This window comes from Phalacrocorax carbo, chromosome 7 (assembly GCF_963921805.1).
Source record: "Phalacrocorax carbo chromosome 7, bPhaCar2.1, whole genome shotgun sequence".
Lineage (NCBI taxonomy): Eukaryota > Metazoa > Chordata > Aves > Suliformes > Phalacrocoracidae > Phalacrocorax > Phalacrocorax carbo.
In genome coordinates, this window is record NC_087519.1 from 27543171 (window position 1) to 27562743 (window position 19573).

Consider the following 19573-nt stretch of genomic DNA (forward strand, 5'->3'; position numbering starts at 1 on the left):
AAGGAGTGTCTGCATTTGTAGCATCTATACAGTGCCAAACCTTATGAACAATAGCACCACCAAACAAACCACAATATCTCCAGGTTTCCCAGAGCTGATCCTTACTTTTCAGAATTCCCAAGTCAGAGAGCCCCCAGGCAAACACTGACTGGTATCGTCCAGTATCATTTATTTGATGGGAAAAAATCAGACATGTTAAACAGCAGTAAAATAGATACTTTGTAAGCATTGCAAACAGCTGCAGCAGAAAGGTGAAGAACTTTAACAGCTGGCTTGATGAAAGCTGGTATGCTTCATAAAATGACACCAGAGAGATAGAAATGTCTGAGATGATTTATATTTCCCCCATTAAACGAAAGCCATCATTCTAACTGAAAAGTTTCTATGCTTTTTTTATTAATCTGAAAGAAGGAAATGAGACTTGTGTGCATTTCTGTCTGTCAGTATGCTGCTTAATAAATTATGAACTATTTGTTTAAACCAAACCTGACTGATCTTGGATATAAAATGTTCCAGTAAGTTTTACAAAAGCAGGTAGTTGAATAGAAGCCAAAGAGGTCGTTCAGGCACAGTATGAACCATGACCTCAATCTCTGTTAATCTCTCTCAGACTCTGACTGAGGCTGGAGAAAGACAGGGATGCTCACATTGTCAATGCTGCTGCTTCTTCAAGAAAACCTTCAACTGCAGCACACCAACCTCTTTCCCAGCAGTGTTTGTCTATATAGCTTATTTAGTTTCCAAAAAGTTACGAGCTGCTTCTAAATCTTTTTTAGAGTTACATCTCCGAACATCATTGCTCATAGAGTATCTGACATTACATGAATATGTTCAACAGCTTTTGTATAATTCAGTAAAGTGGATCAACACAGATACACTAGCAATCACTCTTCATAAGTGATTTCATGCGAAGCAGAACTAATTTAGAGTATATTAAAGACTAAAGCATTTACTGACCACAATCTGTGAAGAGAGTGCAAATTTAGCTGAGCTGGCTCAAAGCAATGCCTTTATCTTTCTCTCTCCCCATGTAAAAGTATGCAAGATGAGAGAAGTTCTCCTCTTTCATACACTTATTTTTCCTGCTTTGCTGGGGGAAAAATGATCTGTTTTCTCATACTTGTTAGTACTGTTATTTTTGACTATCTGAACACATGTATGGAGGTTTTTCTTTGTCTAAGGAAATACAAAGAATTTGAGAAATCACATGCAAAAAAATGTCCCATCTTTGTGCTTAGAAACTAAAGCAGAAATCAAGAAGTGCCAAACTTAAAATGCTCTGTGCAATTTTGATTTAGTCTCTTTGTGTGTAAACTTTGATGAATCACCAACTTACAGGCATCTACTGTTGTATCTAGCTTCATTAGCAATAGAAGACAAGTGTTTTGGAAGTGCAGTTGTGTAGGTGAATTATTGTACCTCAGATGAGTGCAGCTCTTGCTACAGCCAACAAAATAGGAAAGTGCAGGAAGAAAGAGAGTGGTCTTACAAGAGGAATTGATAGGATGCAGCAGACCGTTATTTTATTTCACTTCTGAGTTCCTATAAGAGTCAGGACAATTTAAACTACTTCAAACTATGCCTGTAACAGCACATTCTCCATTTTTTCAGGCATCTACCTTGCAGTCGCATGGACAAATTTACAATATGGCAGCATACAAACAATTGTAACTGCATGTACACTGACTGTAACACCTTCCTTTGGGTACGTAAAAACCCCTAAACTTAAGGGGAAGAGCTTGAATTAGCCCTTCCTTACCAGAAAGGGTAAGGAAGAGGGCTCAGGTTAGAGTCCTCCTTTTTCCTTATTCCAAATATATATCTATTATACAAAACTTCACGTTTCCATTCCATGAACTCTAAGAAATCTTCTAGGTACTCTGAGCCTAGTCATTAAGCAATTTGAAGAAGGGGAATAGGAAATCAGTAACAGCTATGGTTTAAACATGTAATATGTTATCTGAAAAAAAATCTCCCCACAGAGAATGGCACAGATCTGTATCTGCTGTATCAAGAGCTTTTTGTATCAATGACACTGTGCTTGGATTAGCCATTTACAAAGCAGAGACAGGATCTTTATTGACAAGGAATTTACAAAGAAATACTAGATGAAAGCCTAAAGAAAAAAGCGAAGTTAAAACAACACAATAAGTATCTGCTCAACATGTTTTGGCATAGGTAAGAGAATAAGAACTAGAGCCAAAAACAGTAAAAATCTGCATATGGTTGTAAAAAAATATAATGCAAGAGGCAACTGTCACCTTGGAACTAAGATAAACTGCTGGAACACACACAGATCACAACAAGTGTTGACAAGACAAATGTAAGCAGGAATGTGGAAAAAGAAGCAGAAAACTGAGAAAACTCAACATATAGCTTGTTTCTCAACAGTGGGTGTCAAGGACTCACTAAGGAGTATTTGAGAGCAAAATGTAAAAAAAAAAAGACACCTATGTAAACTTAAAAATACTAGAAAAACAAATGTTTATGTAAGTGATAAAGCAGCAAGTACTGAAAAGAGTGCTGAAAGACAAATAGTAATAAATAGTGGATGAAATACAAGGGGGAATAAAAAGTTTGAGTACATTAACACAAAGATAGTGGACTCAAGGGGAAGAAACAACCAAGTACCACTAAGGAAAAAAGAAAACCACGGAGGAACAATCCAAGGCAGGTTTATCTGGAAAATGGCTTAAACCCTTATTTACAACCTCCTCTCAGATGGTTTTGGATCCTCTACCTTAAAATTTTTACTATCAGAATTAGTTGAAATGGTGTGTTTTGCGCAAATTAAAAATGGCCCTGTAAATACACCATGCCACTAATACTATTCTTTGTAGATATCCAAATGCAAAACACCCCTTAGGCAGCCACAGAATAAAGCAGCTACCTTACTCCTCTGGTTGTGTCTTACAGCTTGGTGGAAAATCTTTAAAGTAGAAAAAATACAAAGCAATACTTGGGTAAAATATTTTAACAAAACCTTCAGCTAATGTTTTATTTTGTAGAAAGCATTTCTTTTTCTCAATACTTTGTAGCAAATAACTCAGAATTTTCCCCCAGCTTTAGGCAATCTTTTCTTTAAAGGCTTCTCAGTGCTCCCTCACCCCCACTATGAGTTTAAGGTGTCTGGAAGTCTTAATATCAGGATGTCTTTACTGCAATATGCTTATATTTTAAAGTTTATCATAATGCTAATTTTCTGTACAGTATCCATTTTTTGTTGGCATAACTACATTTTCAGCTGTAACTCCACGTCAACATAGACTCTGTCTAATAATTGCTTTGTTGTCCTTCCCACATGAAATTTTCTTTGAGGTCCACAATAAAACACCAAATGGTGTTATACTATGGATCAACTGCTTGATGAGAATATTCAAAAGTTGAGTTATATTTTTAATTTATGGCCCTGTTCAGCAGTATATTCTTGCTCTATCATTCTTGAGCAGCTTGAAGCAGCCCCACAACAAACTCATCAGATGAAATGAGTATACCACTGTTTTGGCTATTGAAGCAAAGCTAAACCGCTGGGACATACACCTGTCTCCCTCTCTCTTCTCCTGCTTCCTAAGCACATCTGTGTGTATGTGACCTCCCAGAACACATTGATTTCTTGTAATTTTCTGAATCCATAATTTCCTCCTTTTGCCTTATACTTTCCTGCATTTAAAGGCACAAGTTTACCTCTTCATCCTTCATTCCACTGTTACAAATGTTTCTGTTTCCCCTTCTCCTTTAATTTTCCCTATTAATGAGAGCTCATGCTTGTAATTAATTTTTTCTAGGATATTTAGTACTTTTTTGTGTTATTACAAGCTGGTAAAAACTTAAAAAAAAAAAAGCCTACAGGATTCCCCATTTTCAAAATGCCTGCCACCTTACATTGTGTCCATAGGATCAAAGTCTCAAAATACCTAAGGGTTAAATGCATTTTTCAAAATAGTGCGATGTCTCTCACTATTTCTAACCAGAATGAACTGCAAGCTTTGCTCAACACAGGCAGGCAGAGAGAAACACTACCAGGACGTGAGGAGCGCAGATGCTTGCCTTTCCCAAGAGTAGCAGTCGTCTTCCTTCAGAGCACTAGGAAACATTAGCCACTCAGTAAGATCAATTCTGTGTGTATTTCCCTGAAAGAAACCTAGGGAGTATCCATCTGTGTGTTCATCTGTGCATGTTATATCTAAATCTATGCCCTGTAGTTTCTCTCTAACTTGTCTCACATCTTCACAGCTCTGGTATTAAACCTGGTCCATAGTGTTGCTCTTGATTTTATAACCTACCATAACTGGAGCAAAGCCAATGCAGGTGAGGTCAACTATTAATACTGTATGCTACAACAAATACACTTTACAATCAAAACAGTGTACTATTCTAACATGCATTACATTATGCTGTACTACACTAATATTACTGTAATACATGGCTGAGATCAATTATCTTACTCACTTTGCATGTGTTAAAATTCTTCCCTCCTTACCCAAGCTCTGACTGTTTTTTCTACCTAAAAATGTAAACACCTCTAAACCCTGAGTTAAGTTTACTAAGCTACCATTCATGCACAAAAGCACTGTCAAACTAAACCCAACTTTAATTTTATATCCATTTAAGGTGGTGAAAGAAATAATTATGGCATTATATATATTAAACATGCCAAGTAGTACTTCAGAGTCATCACTGGCCAAAATATCAGACAACCAGAGCAATAAAGTAATATACCGAGTTAAACTGAGTTATTAGAGGCCACCCTGTATTTCTCAAGACCAAATAGCTTATACCTAACAGTTATGGCTCTACTCTGGGAATGTCTTGCAAACTGCTGAACCCAGCCACTGCCTCTTATCAGCAAACCGGTGACATCAAGGCCTCATTTCAATGCAGACATCTCAGAAACGCAGGGTAGAAGTCGGCTGCCACAGCTGAGGTAGGAGGTAAGAACCATGGGACCTAAGAATAGGTCATAAATATCATATGAATGTAGTTTCACTCTTTGATCTTAATTAAAAACATTTTTAATACAAAGAAATAACTGGAATAAAATAAAAGAGGGAGTGGTGAAAAGAGGGTTATGAGAAGTCTCTACAAAATTCCTTGTAGGACAGAGATGTCGTCTATGGAATGATTTGTTATGTCTCAAAAAAAATCCCAATGAAGTAACCAGTGAACTATCAGAAAGCTAAATAAAGTTATTTTTCCACACAGCACATACTGAAGTATAATCCTACTGTTACAGGCTACCATGGAAACCAGAAGAAAAAAGGGCTGAAAATTAGATATCAAACAAATTTGAGAGTGAAAACATCCTTCCCTGCTTTTAGACAGTGCTTCTAATGGGCCTGGGCTGGTATCTTTCCTGTTTGCAACATTTTTCTGTAAGCAACTACAAGTGGACCAGACAGACAGGACAGACAGTGTTCAAAAATCTTTAGAGCTCAAGTACACTCTCTCACAATAAAAAAAAAAAAGTATCTGTTTGACAGAAGTACAAGTAACTCCAAATGTACACACAGAATAAATTAAACTAAGCCATGGATTTAGTTATAAATTGTCAAGAAATACATGCAATAGTGAGACCTCATATGATATAAGGAAGAATAAGCTGTATTCTGCACGTGACACAAGTAAGTCAAACTTCTGCATCACCTACAAACCTTTGCCAACTTGATGCTAAGCCCAGACAACTGGGGTCTCCAGGGAAGAAAAAAAACAACAAACCAGAATTACATTAATAACAAATCTTGAGAACAACAGCCTAACTAACTAATCCAGGTTTTCTGCATCATCATTAGGATTAAACCCTTTGTTACTCGGATAAAGAATTCCAGACAGTTTGAATCTCTGATTCCTTTGTTAATAAGGATTTAAAATTCCAGTCTGTTACTGAAATACCCACAAGTAGCACCAGGAACTGGCTGCTATATATTTTCTTCTGTATATTAATGGGAAGGATTACAACTTCTGGAAGCAAATTCAGTGGTGACTAGCTGAAAAGCCAGTTCAACAGCTTCTTAGAAAATCAGAAACCAAAGTGCTGATGAACCATAAACTTGATCTTCTCATAATTCAGAGAAAAAAGCTACTTCACCACTGCTCACTTACCTAACTCACCAAATAATACAGCAAGATACGAAAACAAATGTTATGCCTTTCCACTGAACCCGAAAAGAACGTGGTCTGCCAATATTCTACCAATGGTTGCCATACCAGGACGAAATTATGATTTCTAGACAGGCGTAAGAGTTGAATTTATTTTCTTCTCTTTTTAAAAGCAAATATGTTAGTGTATGCGATTCTCTACTTTGAACTGCAAAAATGAGTTAAAATTTTTGTTTTGTTAGGCCATATCTTAGAATAACCACCTCACTGCAGATCGGAAGTAGCTTGTCTTCAAAGGCTCTAAAGAAAGAATTTTAATTATTTCCACTGTATTCCCCACTGATGATTGCTTCACAAGAACTGAGAATCTTCAGCTGGCTCTGTAAGTAAAACCTTAAGACAGGAAATTCTTGTTACAAGACTTGGAGTTAAGAGTAGAAAGGTCACTCAGCAACTTGCTGGCCCAGCAACTGTTGTCATTTCCATTCACCTACAGTTTCAGAATCCAAAACTGTCACAGGTCACGAGATAAGAGAAGCTGATTTACAGTTGCAGGTAGGATGGCATGGGATTCAACACCTATTTTTGATTATCAAAAAAAAGTCTGAAGGGAATACTTTGAGGACTCTGGTTGAGCTCACTTCAGACCAAAGTCTTGTGAGCAATACCCTTGGAACCAAAGGAGCTCCTACAAATACAGTCATACACACAGCTGCTTAGTACAGTATGAATTCAATGGGAAATATATACGCTCTAGTTGTCGAGATTCTCTTTCTGTTCATAACTTTGGAAAGAAAAAGGGGGCTTTTGATATATCCAGATTTAACTGGAAGAAATTACTCATGTTGTTATGGGGATCCATGGAAATATACCTGACCTCACCTGGTGTATTAAATTTTGTGTTTAAGTCATCACCAGCACAAGGAGAAAACTAGCTGTCTAAAAGGCAGTCTGTGAGAAGACAGGAGTAACGACAATCTTTGGTTAACCTCAAAAGATGCTCTTTTCTTGAAATGCACCTGCCTCGCCTTCATCAATGGGGAAAAAAAAAGTCACTTTGAATGGCTAATTAAACTGACTTGACAAATATAGGATGAAAATCAAAACGGGGCAAAAATTGTTTGAATCAACAGAGCAGAAAATTGCCATGCATTTATGTCACCACAAATTGAAATTCCACTACAACCATCTAATCACAAAATTATTCTCTGCTGAACTATTTGGGAAAAGGTATTTATTTCCATCAAATATATGTATAATCTCCTGTTATAGTTCTCAATTTAATAAATATAATGGTACTTAGCAGCACTGCTATGTCCCTCTGAAATGTCCTTATTATACAGTTGCATAAAGTCACTTGCATGATATTCCATTTCCCTGTGTAAACCATGGGATGTGCTTATTAATCATCTTTGGTCTCCCAAAATGAAAATTTAGTCCCTTCTTTTAATAGTTGGACATATAACAATTTTCTCAACAGCTTTTGTGCAGAACTGCTTTGCCACATTACTTTGTTCTTCTGTTTAAGATATGCCATTACACTGCAACAATATGGCTTTCTTGGTATCTTTCATTTTCTTCTATATATCTGATTTAATTCATTAATTGGATTGTTATCCACCTTCCTGGACTCTAAAAAGTATGACTCCTACCTCTGCCCCCAGAGGCAAATTAAACCTCTGTAAAACTCCAGCCTGTCCTCTCTCTGGAAGAAAAACTGTCTTTAATGGAGGTTACATACTTTTGCTGGTAGTTCAATGATTTTATTTCTGAATTGTTTCTCAGTCTAGGGGTGTGATCTGATCAGGTTGATCAGGAAATGATTCTCATTTCCTTAGCTTATTTCAGAATCTCCTTTTTGGAGATTTGTGATACTACTTCCAAAACAATTTTTATTACATGAGTGGAGTAGGTTTTTTTGTTGGGGGGGGGGGGGGGTGGGTGGGCGGGGCTGGTAGGTGGAGAGGCTGGTTCTGCATCTGGATGCCAGAGAAATTTTTGCTAAGAGTGACTCTGTAATAACACTGTTTACAGCCCTGCATCACTGTGTAAACAGAAGCTCAATTCAACCTCTAAAACAAAACTGCAATTTGATTAAGCTGCAGTTTGTAAGTTACAAAAATATTCACAACTTCCCTAAAACTGCTTGACAAAGAATTTGCTGCATTTCAAATAAAACTGTGCAAACTTCTAACAGCCCTCTGTTCAAATATGGACCTCCTTCTCCATACACCACACCTCCTGTGATCATTTATGTATTTATTACCGTTTTCCTTGAGATACCTACCCATCATTACCTGTGGTAAGAAGTGATACAAAGTAAATCATTTAGTCTTTCTGAAACTTCCAGTATTCATTAACTGCTCTTTCTACACATTGATAATCCAAGCAGATTATTAATTTTTAGGCAGGTATAATTTCCAACAGTTTTAAAGAACTTCTTGCTATTTGATTTTACTAAATTTCATGAACAATCACTTTATAATATCAACAATTCTTTTTAAACCACTGTCATTTCTTGGTTATCTCTTAGAAGTTTATCACCACTACCTCTTATCACAGAGCTACCTGCATGACTTTGTGATTCAATTCAAATAGTTTGCTAATTAATCTTGACCCAGGAGTCTGTGCTGGGAGTAAACATGGTCAATAGGAAATGTATTCTCGTCATACTAAATTAGACCTGAAGCAAAACTTGTTTTAGTGGTTTAATCCTTGAAAATTTGGGGATTTGATAATTTCTAGAGGCTAAAAAAAGGTTATTTCAACTACATAGCTATAGCCAATAATGTTGTTGTTGAAGTACATCTATAACAAGTTTTCATTCCTATAAGCTGCTGAAGTATTTCTAGGCCCTTTTTCCATTATCAGGGTTTCGTAAGTCACAACAATTTACAAGATGTCCATAACACTTCTTTTAATAACAATGAAATAAACAAAATAAATAGTAGAGATTGTGGTATATCTTAAAAACTACATTAAAGGTATTTCAAAAGATGATGTTATGACTTTGTAGAAGCCTACTTCCACAACTGATGGTGCCTACTAAACTCTGCAGACTAATCCTGAAAGAAAAGGCTTTTGAACCAGTCAAAGGTGTTTTAACCTCCTAACTCCTCAGTTCATCACTTTATGAAATCAGGCAGTTTCAAGCTGAAATAGCCAGGACCCAGCACTACAGGTGGAGAGTACGAATACCAGCTGTTCTAAACTGCAATTTAAGCTAATGGTGTTAACTGAAAGAAGTGTGAAACACTCTACCGCTCACTTCTCAGTTGATGACAGTTATCCAGGAACCAGGCCTAGCTTTGCTAGGGGTTATCAATTCCTTATTTAAACAAGGGTACAGAGACTTCTGGCAAGGGAGCTCCTCATGGCTCCTGCAAAATTTGATAATAGTTTTGTACAACTCCATTTTTCACCCTTCCAAGTACCCCAAAACATTCCACCGTGCTTCTTGCTCATTGCAAATAAGGAAAAGACTACAATGTGGAGGTAAAGGCCATTTACACCAGTCTTCCCTGTAGTGGGTTTGACCCTAGCAGTGCTGGAAAATGCCATAACTTCCAGTTAAAAGGAGTTGAAAAATTGTAAGGCTCAGCTGGTCATGGTTCGGGTTAAAGACAACTGAGGCACTATGATCAGATTGGTATCAATAGGGAATGAAGTAGGTGGTAGTGGAATGTGAGCAAGATTGTATCTGCTTAAGAGCCAACTTCTTATGTTTTCCAAATTTAGATATAGTTTCTTTGAAACCCAAGTTGCTCTTTCTTCTATATCCAGCTACTGTTGAATGCTTGCAGATTAAGAGAACACTGGATTTGTTTTAACCACTTCCTTTGTGCCAGTGAATAAGGCTTTTTTATTAGAATGTAGACCTTTTTAATCATCCCTGTCTTTTTCTCTTCAAAAGCAATTACTGAAGTGCATACTAGTGCATACTAGCATTGCACCTAATAAAAGAAATCTATGGCTTCCTTAATGCAAAAGAGAGAGAATGATAATTGCAGTGTTTGATATGAGAAATGTAATTTTTGGAATTTAATTCCTACTGTTGGTCTGGAAAAAGTCCGACTCAACCTTCAGCAGAATTTGCATCTTAGGAAAGACTAGAGACATGAGGAGCCTTCCGATTTGTAATCCAGTAAGCAAGTGATAAGACCTAGTGGTATTTGGTTGCTTTTCATAATTAGTTCCTGTCTTCACAGGCAATACCATCTATGTCATCTAAAAAGTCCAGCAATGCATCTAATGCATAGGTAGAGACAAACTTATATACAGGCGTAATTTGCTCACAAGTCTTAGAACAATACTGCAATACTGTAAAAAAAACCAAACCAAACAAACCAAAACAAACACCAACACCAAAAAAACAACAAAACCAAAACTAATGTTTTTTCTTATCTGCTTAGTACAGAGGTGTCCCTCCTGTTACAAATTTGTATTATACAGAAAACAAACTAAGCATAAATAAAGAGGAAAGGACACAGATCTGGCTAGTTAGACAGCAACTCTTCTGAATCATTAACACCAAGCGGTATTTATTGCTCTTCTCTTAAAAAGTTGTAGCATTAAAGCATCATCGATCTGAGAGACACTTCTCAAATACTAACTTTGTAGTCACATCAGTAGTACCATTTTCCAGCTCGGTATGTATGTAATTAAATGAATATGGTAGAAAACAAGCAGTAATATTTTATTGTATTACACAATCTACCTCCAATGAGCAGTGCCCAAAATAATTTTACAAGCTATAAATTTACTAAGTAGCACACAGAAGTAGAATGTAGACTTTGAAATTATAGTCTAAGGGCACGTTCTGCATTGCCAGTTCTGTGTAATATGCTCAAATCTCTGCTGAAAATGAAAGCACTCCTTGTAAGCATGGAATAAAGGTAATTTGTCTTTCCATACAGTATACATTTGCTCTAAAATATTCTAGTATTGCAAGTTCTGACAATTAAATAAATTTATTTTAAATTATTTGAAAGTTTATATTAATTCATATTAATAAATCAGTTAATAGCTGATTTTAAGCCAGCTGATTTTTGGTCTGCTGTTGTACTTGAAACATGAGTAGTTTAATACATTCAGGTAGACAGTTAAAAAAACCAACCAAACAAAAAAACCCCACACAACAACAAAAAGCCCCACACGTTTGGTTTAAATTACCATTGCTCCTGTTACCAATTCATAGGTTGAAATCTTGGACTGAAGTCAGACCTCAACACAGCAGGTATTTAATTCAGATTTTGAAACCACAGACCACTATGCCCTTCATTCATGTTTCCTGTACTGAAAGGTCAGCAAATTCCTGTGGGGTTGGTTTAGGGTTTTTAATTTTTTTAAAATAGTTTCTGAAAGTAGTAGGATGCACCTTTTGCGAAAAAAAGATGCCATTAGTTCAGAAGTGGCTGTAAAACAGGATGTACTATTTCAAATAATTTTTACACTTTCAGATCGGAATTTTTTTAATTTTTCAAGGCTTCACATCCCCAGAAGAGTTAGGGAGATGCAAAGCTTAAAAGAACCAAAAAAGTAATTTTGTAGCTATTTTTCCCATAGCCAAAGAAACTCTGAAGAGCTAAAGAACAGAAAAAATACAGTAAGGAAGAAAGAGTACATGAGAAAAAAAAGTACAGATATCATTCAGCAGCAAACAGGAAGAAATATTGAAAACCATTTTGGATTAAAAATGATATACACAATGAAACAAAAGCTTTAGTTTCAAGAATATCAAACATCAACCATTTGCACTTTTCACAAAAAAATTATTCTGATGTAACCACATTAATTATCAAGTGTTTGATATGAACTTTTTTAACCTCACCTATCTTCATTTAAAGAACCCAACTGATAAAACATTTAATGCATCTCAGCTAATCTGATCTATCTTCCACTCAAGTCAGTTAATAATTTGCATGTTATTTTCAGTTTAAATTTTATAAGCTTTCACTTCAAGATAAACACACGGTAAAAATGACCTCAAGGCTCAGAAACAAGAAGTACAAAATTCATATCTGTTTTATCTACACCATGCATGAAATGAAAATTAAGTCATTTCTACCTTTTAGTCTTACCTTCCCATTTTTGATGTGGTTAACAGCATGTTTTTAACTGTTTTATATAGTTATTGGGGGTGTAATTATTTCTGTATACTATGCATACAATTTTATAAATCCTTTACATTTCTATGACTTAAATCATGTATGAGTAGGCATCAATTTTTTTCAATGCGTACTACTCCGTTTCTTTGCAACTTCTCCCCTATACACACACTAAAAAGGGATTTTGTTGGAGAAACTGTGATAAAGAATATTTTATACTCTTAATAAAAATACAGCCTCCAATGCAACAAATAGCATTATTTTCTAATTTGTTCAAAATACTACATGTTTATGATATCAACTTCTTAATAATACATGAATGACTGAAGAGATAAAGCTTTTTAACACATGTCAAAGCCAGCAACTTTTCTCACTAACCATTTGCAGCTCCTTACGACCATTTGCAGGAAAATTATATTTATCAAGCAGTCTTCTTCCCATGCTCAGTAACATTCACCTGTATAGAGCAATATTATTCCTTTGATCACAAAACTACGTACAAATAAATGACAAAAGATTTTTTAAAGCTATTACTTTTTACAATGTTACACCCTCCATTAAAATATTAATCAGAGTAAATAACACTATTTCCTGGCTAATTTACTTTCTGAAATCCTGTCCAACAGCAAAGCAAGCAGTTGCTTGTTCATTTTTTTTGCCAGACCATACAACGGCCACTTTATAGTGATTGTTCCTGGTTTTAGCCTTCAATTTCCTTTGGCAAAACAGAAATCACCCTTAATTAAGAGCATAGCATATCAATAAAAATCAAAATGAGCATGCATCCTGTATCCAAGCATGCTTACTCCTAACTCCTGCACTTGTTGACTCAGTTTGCACCACTCACAGATTTTTCATAGGATCTTACTAGAATAGGTATGGAACAACTATAGATTCAAGACTCAAGCTGGAAGACAGTGTGGATCCCGAAAGTGTCTGATTTGCAAGGAAAAATTCTATGAAGATGTCCTGCTTTATGCACTGGGCAAAAAGTTCACACACAGATTCCTGCTTACTCACAACTGGGAAAAACCCAACCGTAAACACCACTAGCAATCAACACTGACAAGTGGCAGTCTGAACATTTGTTTATTAACATTTGATTCCACTCAAGAACTTAAAGAGAAGATTTTGAGGGAAAAAATAAGATATGAGAAACATCATATAAAGGAAATTCACCTGCTTCCTTCACCAGCTACTCCTAAAAACAACTTCAGTGTGCCAAATCACACAACTTCTTGAACTGAGAGTTCCTTAAGATCTAGAGACGGCTACAATTTAAAAGTGAGGGAGTTCCACCAGTTTTGTTTTGCCAGTAACTGGTGTCTCAGAGCTGTCTGATAGAGGTAAGGCTAGCAGTGAAAGCCGTGCTCAAGCTGCTTCTGAAAACCTGCTTAAGAATTTACAGGTTCCTGGCTTACCTATCAGAAAAGAAATGAGAGGGAAGGAGAGGGATGGGACAGAAAGAACGGGAATAATTTGAATATATACTTAAAAGCAGTCAAGCAGTTCTCCTCTCCAACTATGTGAGAGATCTTTTTTTCCCTGCTAAAGAAAGCTTCTTTTCTTACATGGACATGATAGGTTGGTTTGTCCTTCACAGCTGAAGAGCCTGTTTCAACCACTAATTCCTTCTGGTTAAGGGGCAAGGGGGAATTTATTCCACAAGCATGGCTCTCCATCTTTAAAAATGTAGAAAGGTCAGAGTGCTTATAGGATTTTCTGTTTGTTTTATATCAATAACAGAAGGCAAAAGCAGACAGCAATGCAGATAACCAAATCAGCTCTAAATCCATGGAGCTCCAGAAATGGAAACAGCCTGGTTGTCATAGCAGCGGAGCATGATACCTGAGCTAATTACTCAGTCTGAGAGGCAGAGCTAATTAGCCCAGATGCAGCATCATACTGACACAGTTATAATCCTTCTGGGACCTGGGCATACGTATCGCTGATTAGGCATTTCAGCTTGCTTGCAAATAGCTCAGAGATCTCAGCATACTACACTGTGCTTTATGTAAGTGTTAAAAAAAAAAAAAAAGGAAAAAAAGCAAAACCACATTCCTACAGAGAAGAAAGCAATGGAAAAGAGCTCTCAAAAAAACCCAGAAAACTCAGAGCGCTGATCTGCAACTCTTCCTCAAGAGAGGAGGATGCCTGTATCCACAATGCTACAGACCAAACTCCCAACACTTGAAATGGAAATCTCAGTCATATGGATACACTTCCAACCCCCAGCCAAGTGAAAGTTATTTGAAAAATTGATTTATCATTACAACAACGTAAATTCCAGAAGTTCCCTCTTATCTAAAAATGCAAAACCCTAAATTAAGTTCCTGAGAGAGAAGTAAGAAGGTAAATACAACACCACCTACTTTACAGATTGTGAATACCATGGAAAATAAACAGCTACTACCAAACAAACCAACCTGTTCTTTTCAAGGACTGGACACACCATCTATTTTCCCATTTTTCCAGGAAGAAAAAGTATTTTAAAACTTACTTTTCCATCTTTCTAAGGTACTATCTGATACAAGAGCCTCCCTCTAGAAAAAGCAATGCATTCTAAAAGGATAGGAAACAAGAAGTGAATAGGTGAATTTATCAGTCCTTGTTAACCATTTTTCTGCCACAGAAATACGATGTGACATCATGGGGAAGGCTACACAAACTGTGAAAGGCAGGGATTTTTGTTGGTATTCTTGAAGAAAAAACAGAAGATAAAGGAAAAATTCTTTAAGAAAATATTTTCACTTTTATGTAATCAAAATCAGCAAAGGCAACAAACATACAGATTAGGCAAGCAAACTAGTGGCAGGATGGCATGAAAAGCGATGTAGCTCCTGTGCAAATCTAATCATTGAATTGAGATGCTTTTGGTAGCTCAATAGGACAAACTTCTAATTTATATCAAATGAACCTTTAAAAACCCCAGAAAGATTACCGAAGTCATGTTAAAAACAAATCTCTCATGTTTTAATGGACATTACTGTATGAACCATAACACATTGTGTAGAAAGTAATTGATTAAATAGATACTCAGAAGAGTTGACAAAGGACAGATGTGCTTGAATACTTAGTTTATATTTATTCAGTTTTAAGTTGCACAGATCTTTTAAGTTCGCCTGCAAAATACATTAATTTTACAATTTTTTAGTATTAATAATTTACATAGCGTGCCTGCTTATCCATATTTATAATAGATCACGTCTCATTTCAGGAACATCTCTGGAGGATGCTAAGATGTTCATTCAAGTGTATGCGCTGCCCAAGAGAATGGGATAAATATATAAAAATCAATGTTTCTCTAAACTGAAAGATATTTTTGTCTGGGTCAATACTGTTGCTAAATAAAGCAGTTTCATGCCTAAATGATTTGCAACTCAAGTCAGAAAATAGGCACACACTCTTCACCAGCTTAAAGCTTTTGAAAGAAATGTCATGCTAAGTGCATTTTACAAAAATTTAAATTCTAAGCACTATTAAAATGGTAGATTTATAAACCTAGCAACACTTTCAGAGTTTCCTGAGGAACCTCCTCCCAAGCAAGTTAATGATCACAAAGTTATGATATATTATCAGTATATATCATCACTAAGCATTTAGATCCAACATTGTGAAAGGAGGCTGGAGAATCCAAGACAATGTTAGTGGAGCAAACTGAAAAGAAGAAAATTAAGGAAGATAAAGCAGCCATTGAGACTCACAAGAAGCTGTTACTTATCAAAAATGGAAACAAAACAAAAATGTCAACAAAATCTTTGAAGGGAAATAAAAACATCATAATAGAGCATATAATCTTCCCATGAAAAAGAAACTTGGTCTTCCTCACAAAATATAGAAAATCCCCAGATTTCCATACCTCATTTTCATTAATGACAGCTTAGTAGGAGCTTTACCCTAAGCGGGGTAAAATCTCTTCTGATAAAGTTTTTACTTATTCTGGAAAACAGGCATATTACTGGAAATTAGAAAGGACAGAAGTGTTTGCCAGGATTTTAACCCTGTTCACAGCTGTTACTACACCCACTGCAAAAATTCCAAGACAGAAATAAATCCTTTAAACACACTATAAACTCAGGGGATAAGTCTTTTTTGCTTCCTTTCTCCTATCATTGCTCTTTGGAACCAGAAGGTCACTAAAGCAAGCTCAGCAGAGAGATAACCCCAAGGGTACAAAGCAGAGTACTGAAAATGGATAGAAAGTCACCATTAAATAAAAAAATTATAAGAAAGTAAATTACATCAGCCACTTGATGTGCTGTTGCTTCACAGCCTATAACAGAAAGCTTTTCTGGGAAGCAATCGCTTCAGCAGGATATGGTTGACAGTAGGCATTCAGCCTGCACCAGTCAGTAACAAGGGGTTTAAAAAACATGAATCTTCTGAGATTGTAAGTGTGCTGCTTTCTCTAACAAGGAGAAAGAAAGGAAGTATAAATTAGAGAGCAGCAGTGGAATGAAGATATATTTACAATATGCCTCCACTAAAAGCTTGCATCAACAAGAATAAAAACATATGGCCAAGGATCCCGTAGGTTTATTGCTGCCCAAATTCTTAGAAAGAAGCTTGTGGGTTGGGTTTTTTTTTTCCATATCCACCTTTAGGACAGTGTTTAAAAAAAAAAGCAAGCAGAATACAACTACTTTCACATAAGCTGCCAAACAAGTCTGGAAAATATTTTAAGGAAACTGTGTGGGCAGTACAGGCATTGTCACAGGCTGGTAATCTAAACCCTAAGCTTCAACCCTTTCACAGAACGCTTCCAGAGCTTCAGCCCTTCCTATCATCCACAGAATAAGGTTATTTCCTTAAGCTATGAAAAAGGGTTGCTGAAGCTGCTGATGGCTCCTATTTCTTTTCTCTGATGCTTGAGACTTCACCTTATACTTAAGAAGGAAGAAAAGTGACTTCTTCCCTTCTTCTTCATGTCTAAAGGTATATTCCCATATCAGTTACAAAATCAAGAAAAAGAATTTCCGAATTGTGGGTTATTTTCAATTCTACTCAAAGCAAACTACAGGAAGCATCAGGACACAGTAAATAGTTTGGTTCTGGGTGCTACAGAGAGAGTAGAGCTCTGTCTTTCTCTCTTTTCAAGGCTAGGTTAACTGAAAACAAGACAACACATGAAATATTCATTAGAAGGTGCAGTGTGGCTACAGAATGCTAGAAAGACTGACTGCCATAAGCCTGGTTAATGGACACTGCTCAGCTAAGGGTATAAAAGGCAGGCCACTTGCTGCTGACTTGATAAAGTATTACAGAGAAAGAAATACAATTGGTGCTTCTTCCAGAAGAAATCTTTCTTGCTAATTGAAGTCAACTGAAGCCTGACTCCTTCCTCTTCAGTTTAAAAAAACCATAGTTTTCCTAGAAAGAAACAGAAAAATAGCCAAGTTAAGGTATACCTACACCTACTAATTCTTGTAATAAAAAAAGGGGGGGAAGAAACAGAAAGGGGAGGTAAAGATACTCCTACCTTGCTTAACAGATGTTTTTTCTCCTTTTGCTGATGAATGTCTCTGTGAGGATTTGTACACTTTAGGATGTCAGGAAAGTGAGAAAAGGAAGGGTAGGCCCTTGACAAACAAGCTTTAAATAAAATTATTCCTGAATGTAGACAATATTTTATCTAAACCATGCATACGAGGAGTACCAATCCATGTGCCTCCCACATCTTAACCAGCATTTGCACTAACACACGTTTGTATGACTGTCAGATTTATTCTATACAACTTGTTTCCAACATTCTGTACCTCGACATCCTGAACACTGGATAAAGAAGTTGATTAAATCCAGAAGTGCTATGTCCCTGTCTTGTTTATATGATTCAATCCAGTCGTCCACCACAGACTGTCAAGAAAAAAAGAATACTTATCAGAGACTCTTAAAAAGTATTTTATTAAAGACAGAATATAATTTTATAAGTGAGCATTTATTGTGCATAATTATACATGTGTTCAGAAATCTATACACCTTCTCTCAGGGTGGAGACAGAACAAATATTGTTAGAGAACAGAACTATATGCATTGTTTTCTGCTATTATAATTGTATAAACACAGGTTCAAATTGAAATTACTGTTAATTCCTCAAAACTCTACTTGCACTATTTATCCAGTTTTAAAATTGTGTTGAAAAAAACCACACACACTGATTCCATTCAGAACAACCAACATATATTCCCAGAAAAACTGAGTAGAAACCCTTTGGGATTAAAACAGAATTTATATTTCATAGTGAATGTCTCAGTATTTAGAAAGGCCAAAGTAGTGTCATTCAGAAACACTGCGCATAGTTCAGGAAGACTGAATTAAATGAGGAATACTTTGTAAATAAAAATAATACACAGAAGTTGGTCTTACAGTGTTTGGGAGTCAAGAAGCCATCTGAGCCACAGCATATGAAGCCGAGTCACAGTTCCAAACTGCACTCAGAACTACAACTAACCAGGAGATGTTTGTATACACAAGCGTAGTATGCAGTCATGAATAACAGCAGGGAGAAGGACAGAAAGCATACAGGTGTCAAAAACATTTGTCATATATTAATCTCTGGGGCCAGAAAATATGCCTCGGTAGCTTGATGAGAAAGGGCACTAAATGAATTTTACCAGTCACTGTAAAAGTGCAATCACAGCATCAGAAGGAGTCAATGGCATATACACATCAGCTGAAAGGAATGCAGAGATATACAATGGCAAAGCCTATCGCTGCTTCCAATACAGATACTTTACCCTATAGCTCTGACTACAGAACCCTATCAGAGCTATGCAGAGCCACAATTTTTAAAACACCAGATACAGGTAAAATGAACCAAGAGGACAAAACAAAGAAAACTATGGAAATGCTTAAAACCTGTTCTAGAAAAGCAAGAGGTGTGTGTGAGATCCTTCTTCAGCCTGCTTCATGCTTAAGGAAGACAAGTATGGCTTCTTTTCACGTCACTACTAAGTTCCTCAGTTACACAAACATTGAAGGAGGTAAGGAATCGTGTATATTTAATGCAACCAAATATTATGTTTTTGCTTATTTATGAGGAGAAAAAAACCTTTACTGTTCCATACATGCAGCAGTGTTCATTAAGATATGCTTGATTATGCTATCAGAGCACAGCTTGCAAATGGATTATTTTATTTGGGAGTTCAGGTTTACAATGAATGTCTATAAAATTAATTTTAAAAAATCCTAAACACTCACATGGACCACCCACACACAACCAGCTTCTAACTGTGCTGAAAAACAATGAATGGGAAAGACAAAATCCAAACAATTCAACTGCTTCAAAAGAATTTTTTTCCTCTTTCTAAACTGGTAGATATAAGGATATGATCTGGCAAAATCCCTCTACAGTTTCTAGCTTATCCAAGTGC

The 19573-nt window shown here is 36.2% G+C and overlaps 1 protein-coding gene across 3 annotated transcripts in view; it reads right to left on the reverse strand.

Moving 5' to 3' along the window:
* The window catches only part of STAG1 (STAG1 cohesin complex component), a 205751-nt gene that overhangs the window by 112712 nt on the left and 73466 nt on the right, over nt 1-19573 (reverse strand). For all 3 annotated transcript variants that reach the window (XM_064457180.1, XM_064457181.1, XM_064457179.1), the window contains one exon: nt 17960-18056. In XM_064457180.1, the coding sequence (XP_064313250.1) occupies nt 17960-18056 (97 nt within the window). The remainder of the gene's footprint in view (nt 1-17959; nt 18057-19573) is intronic.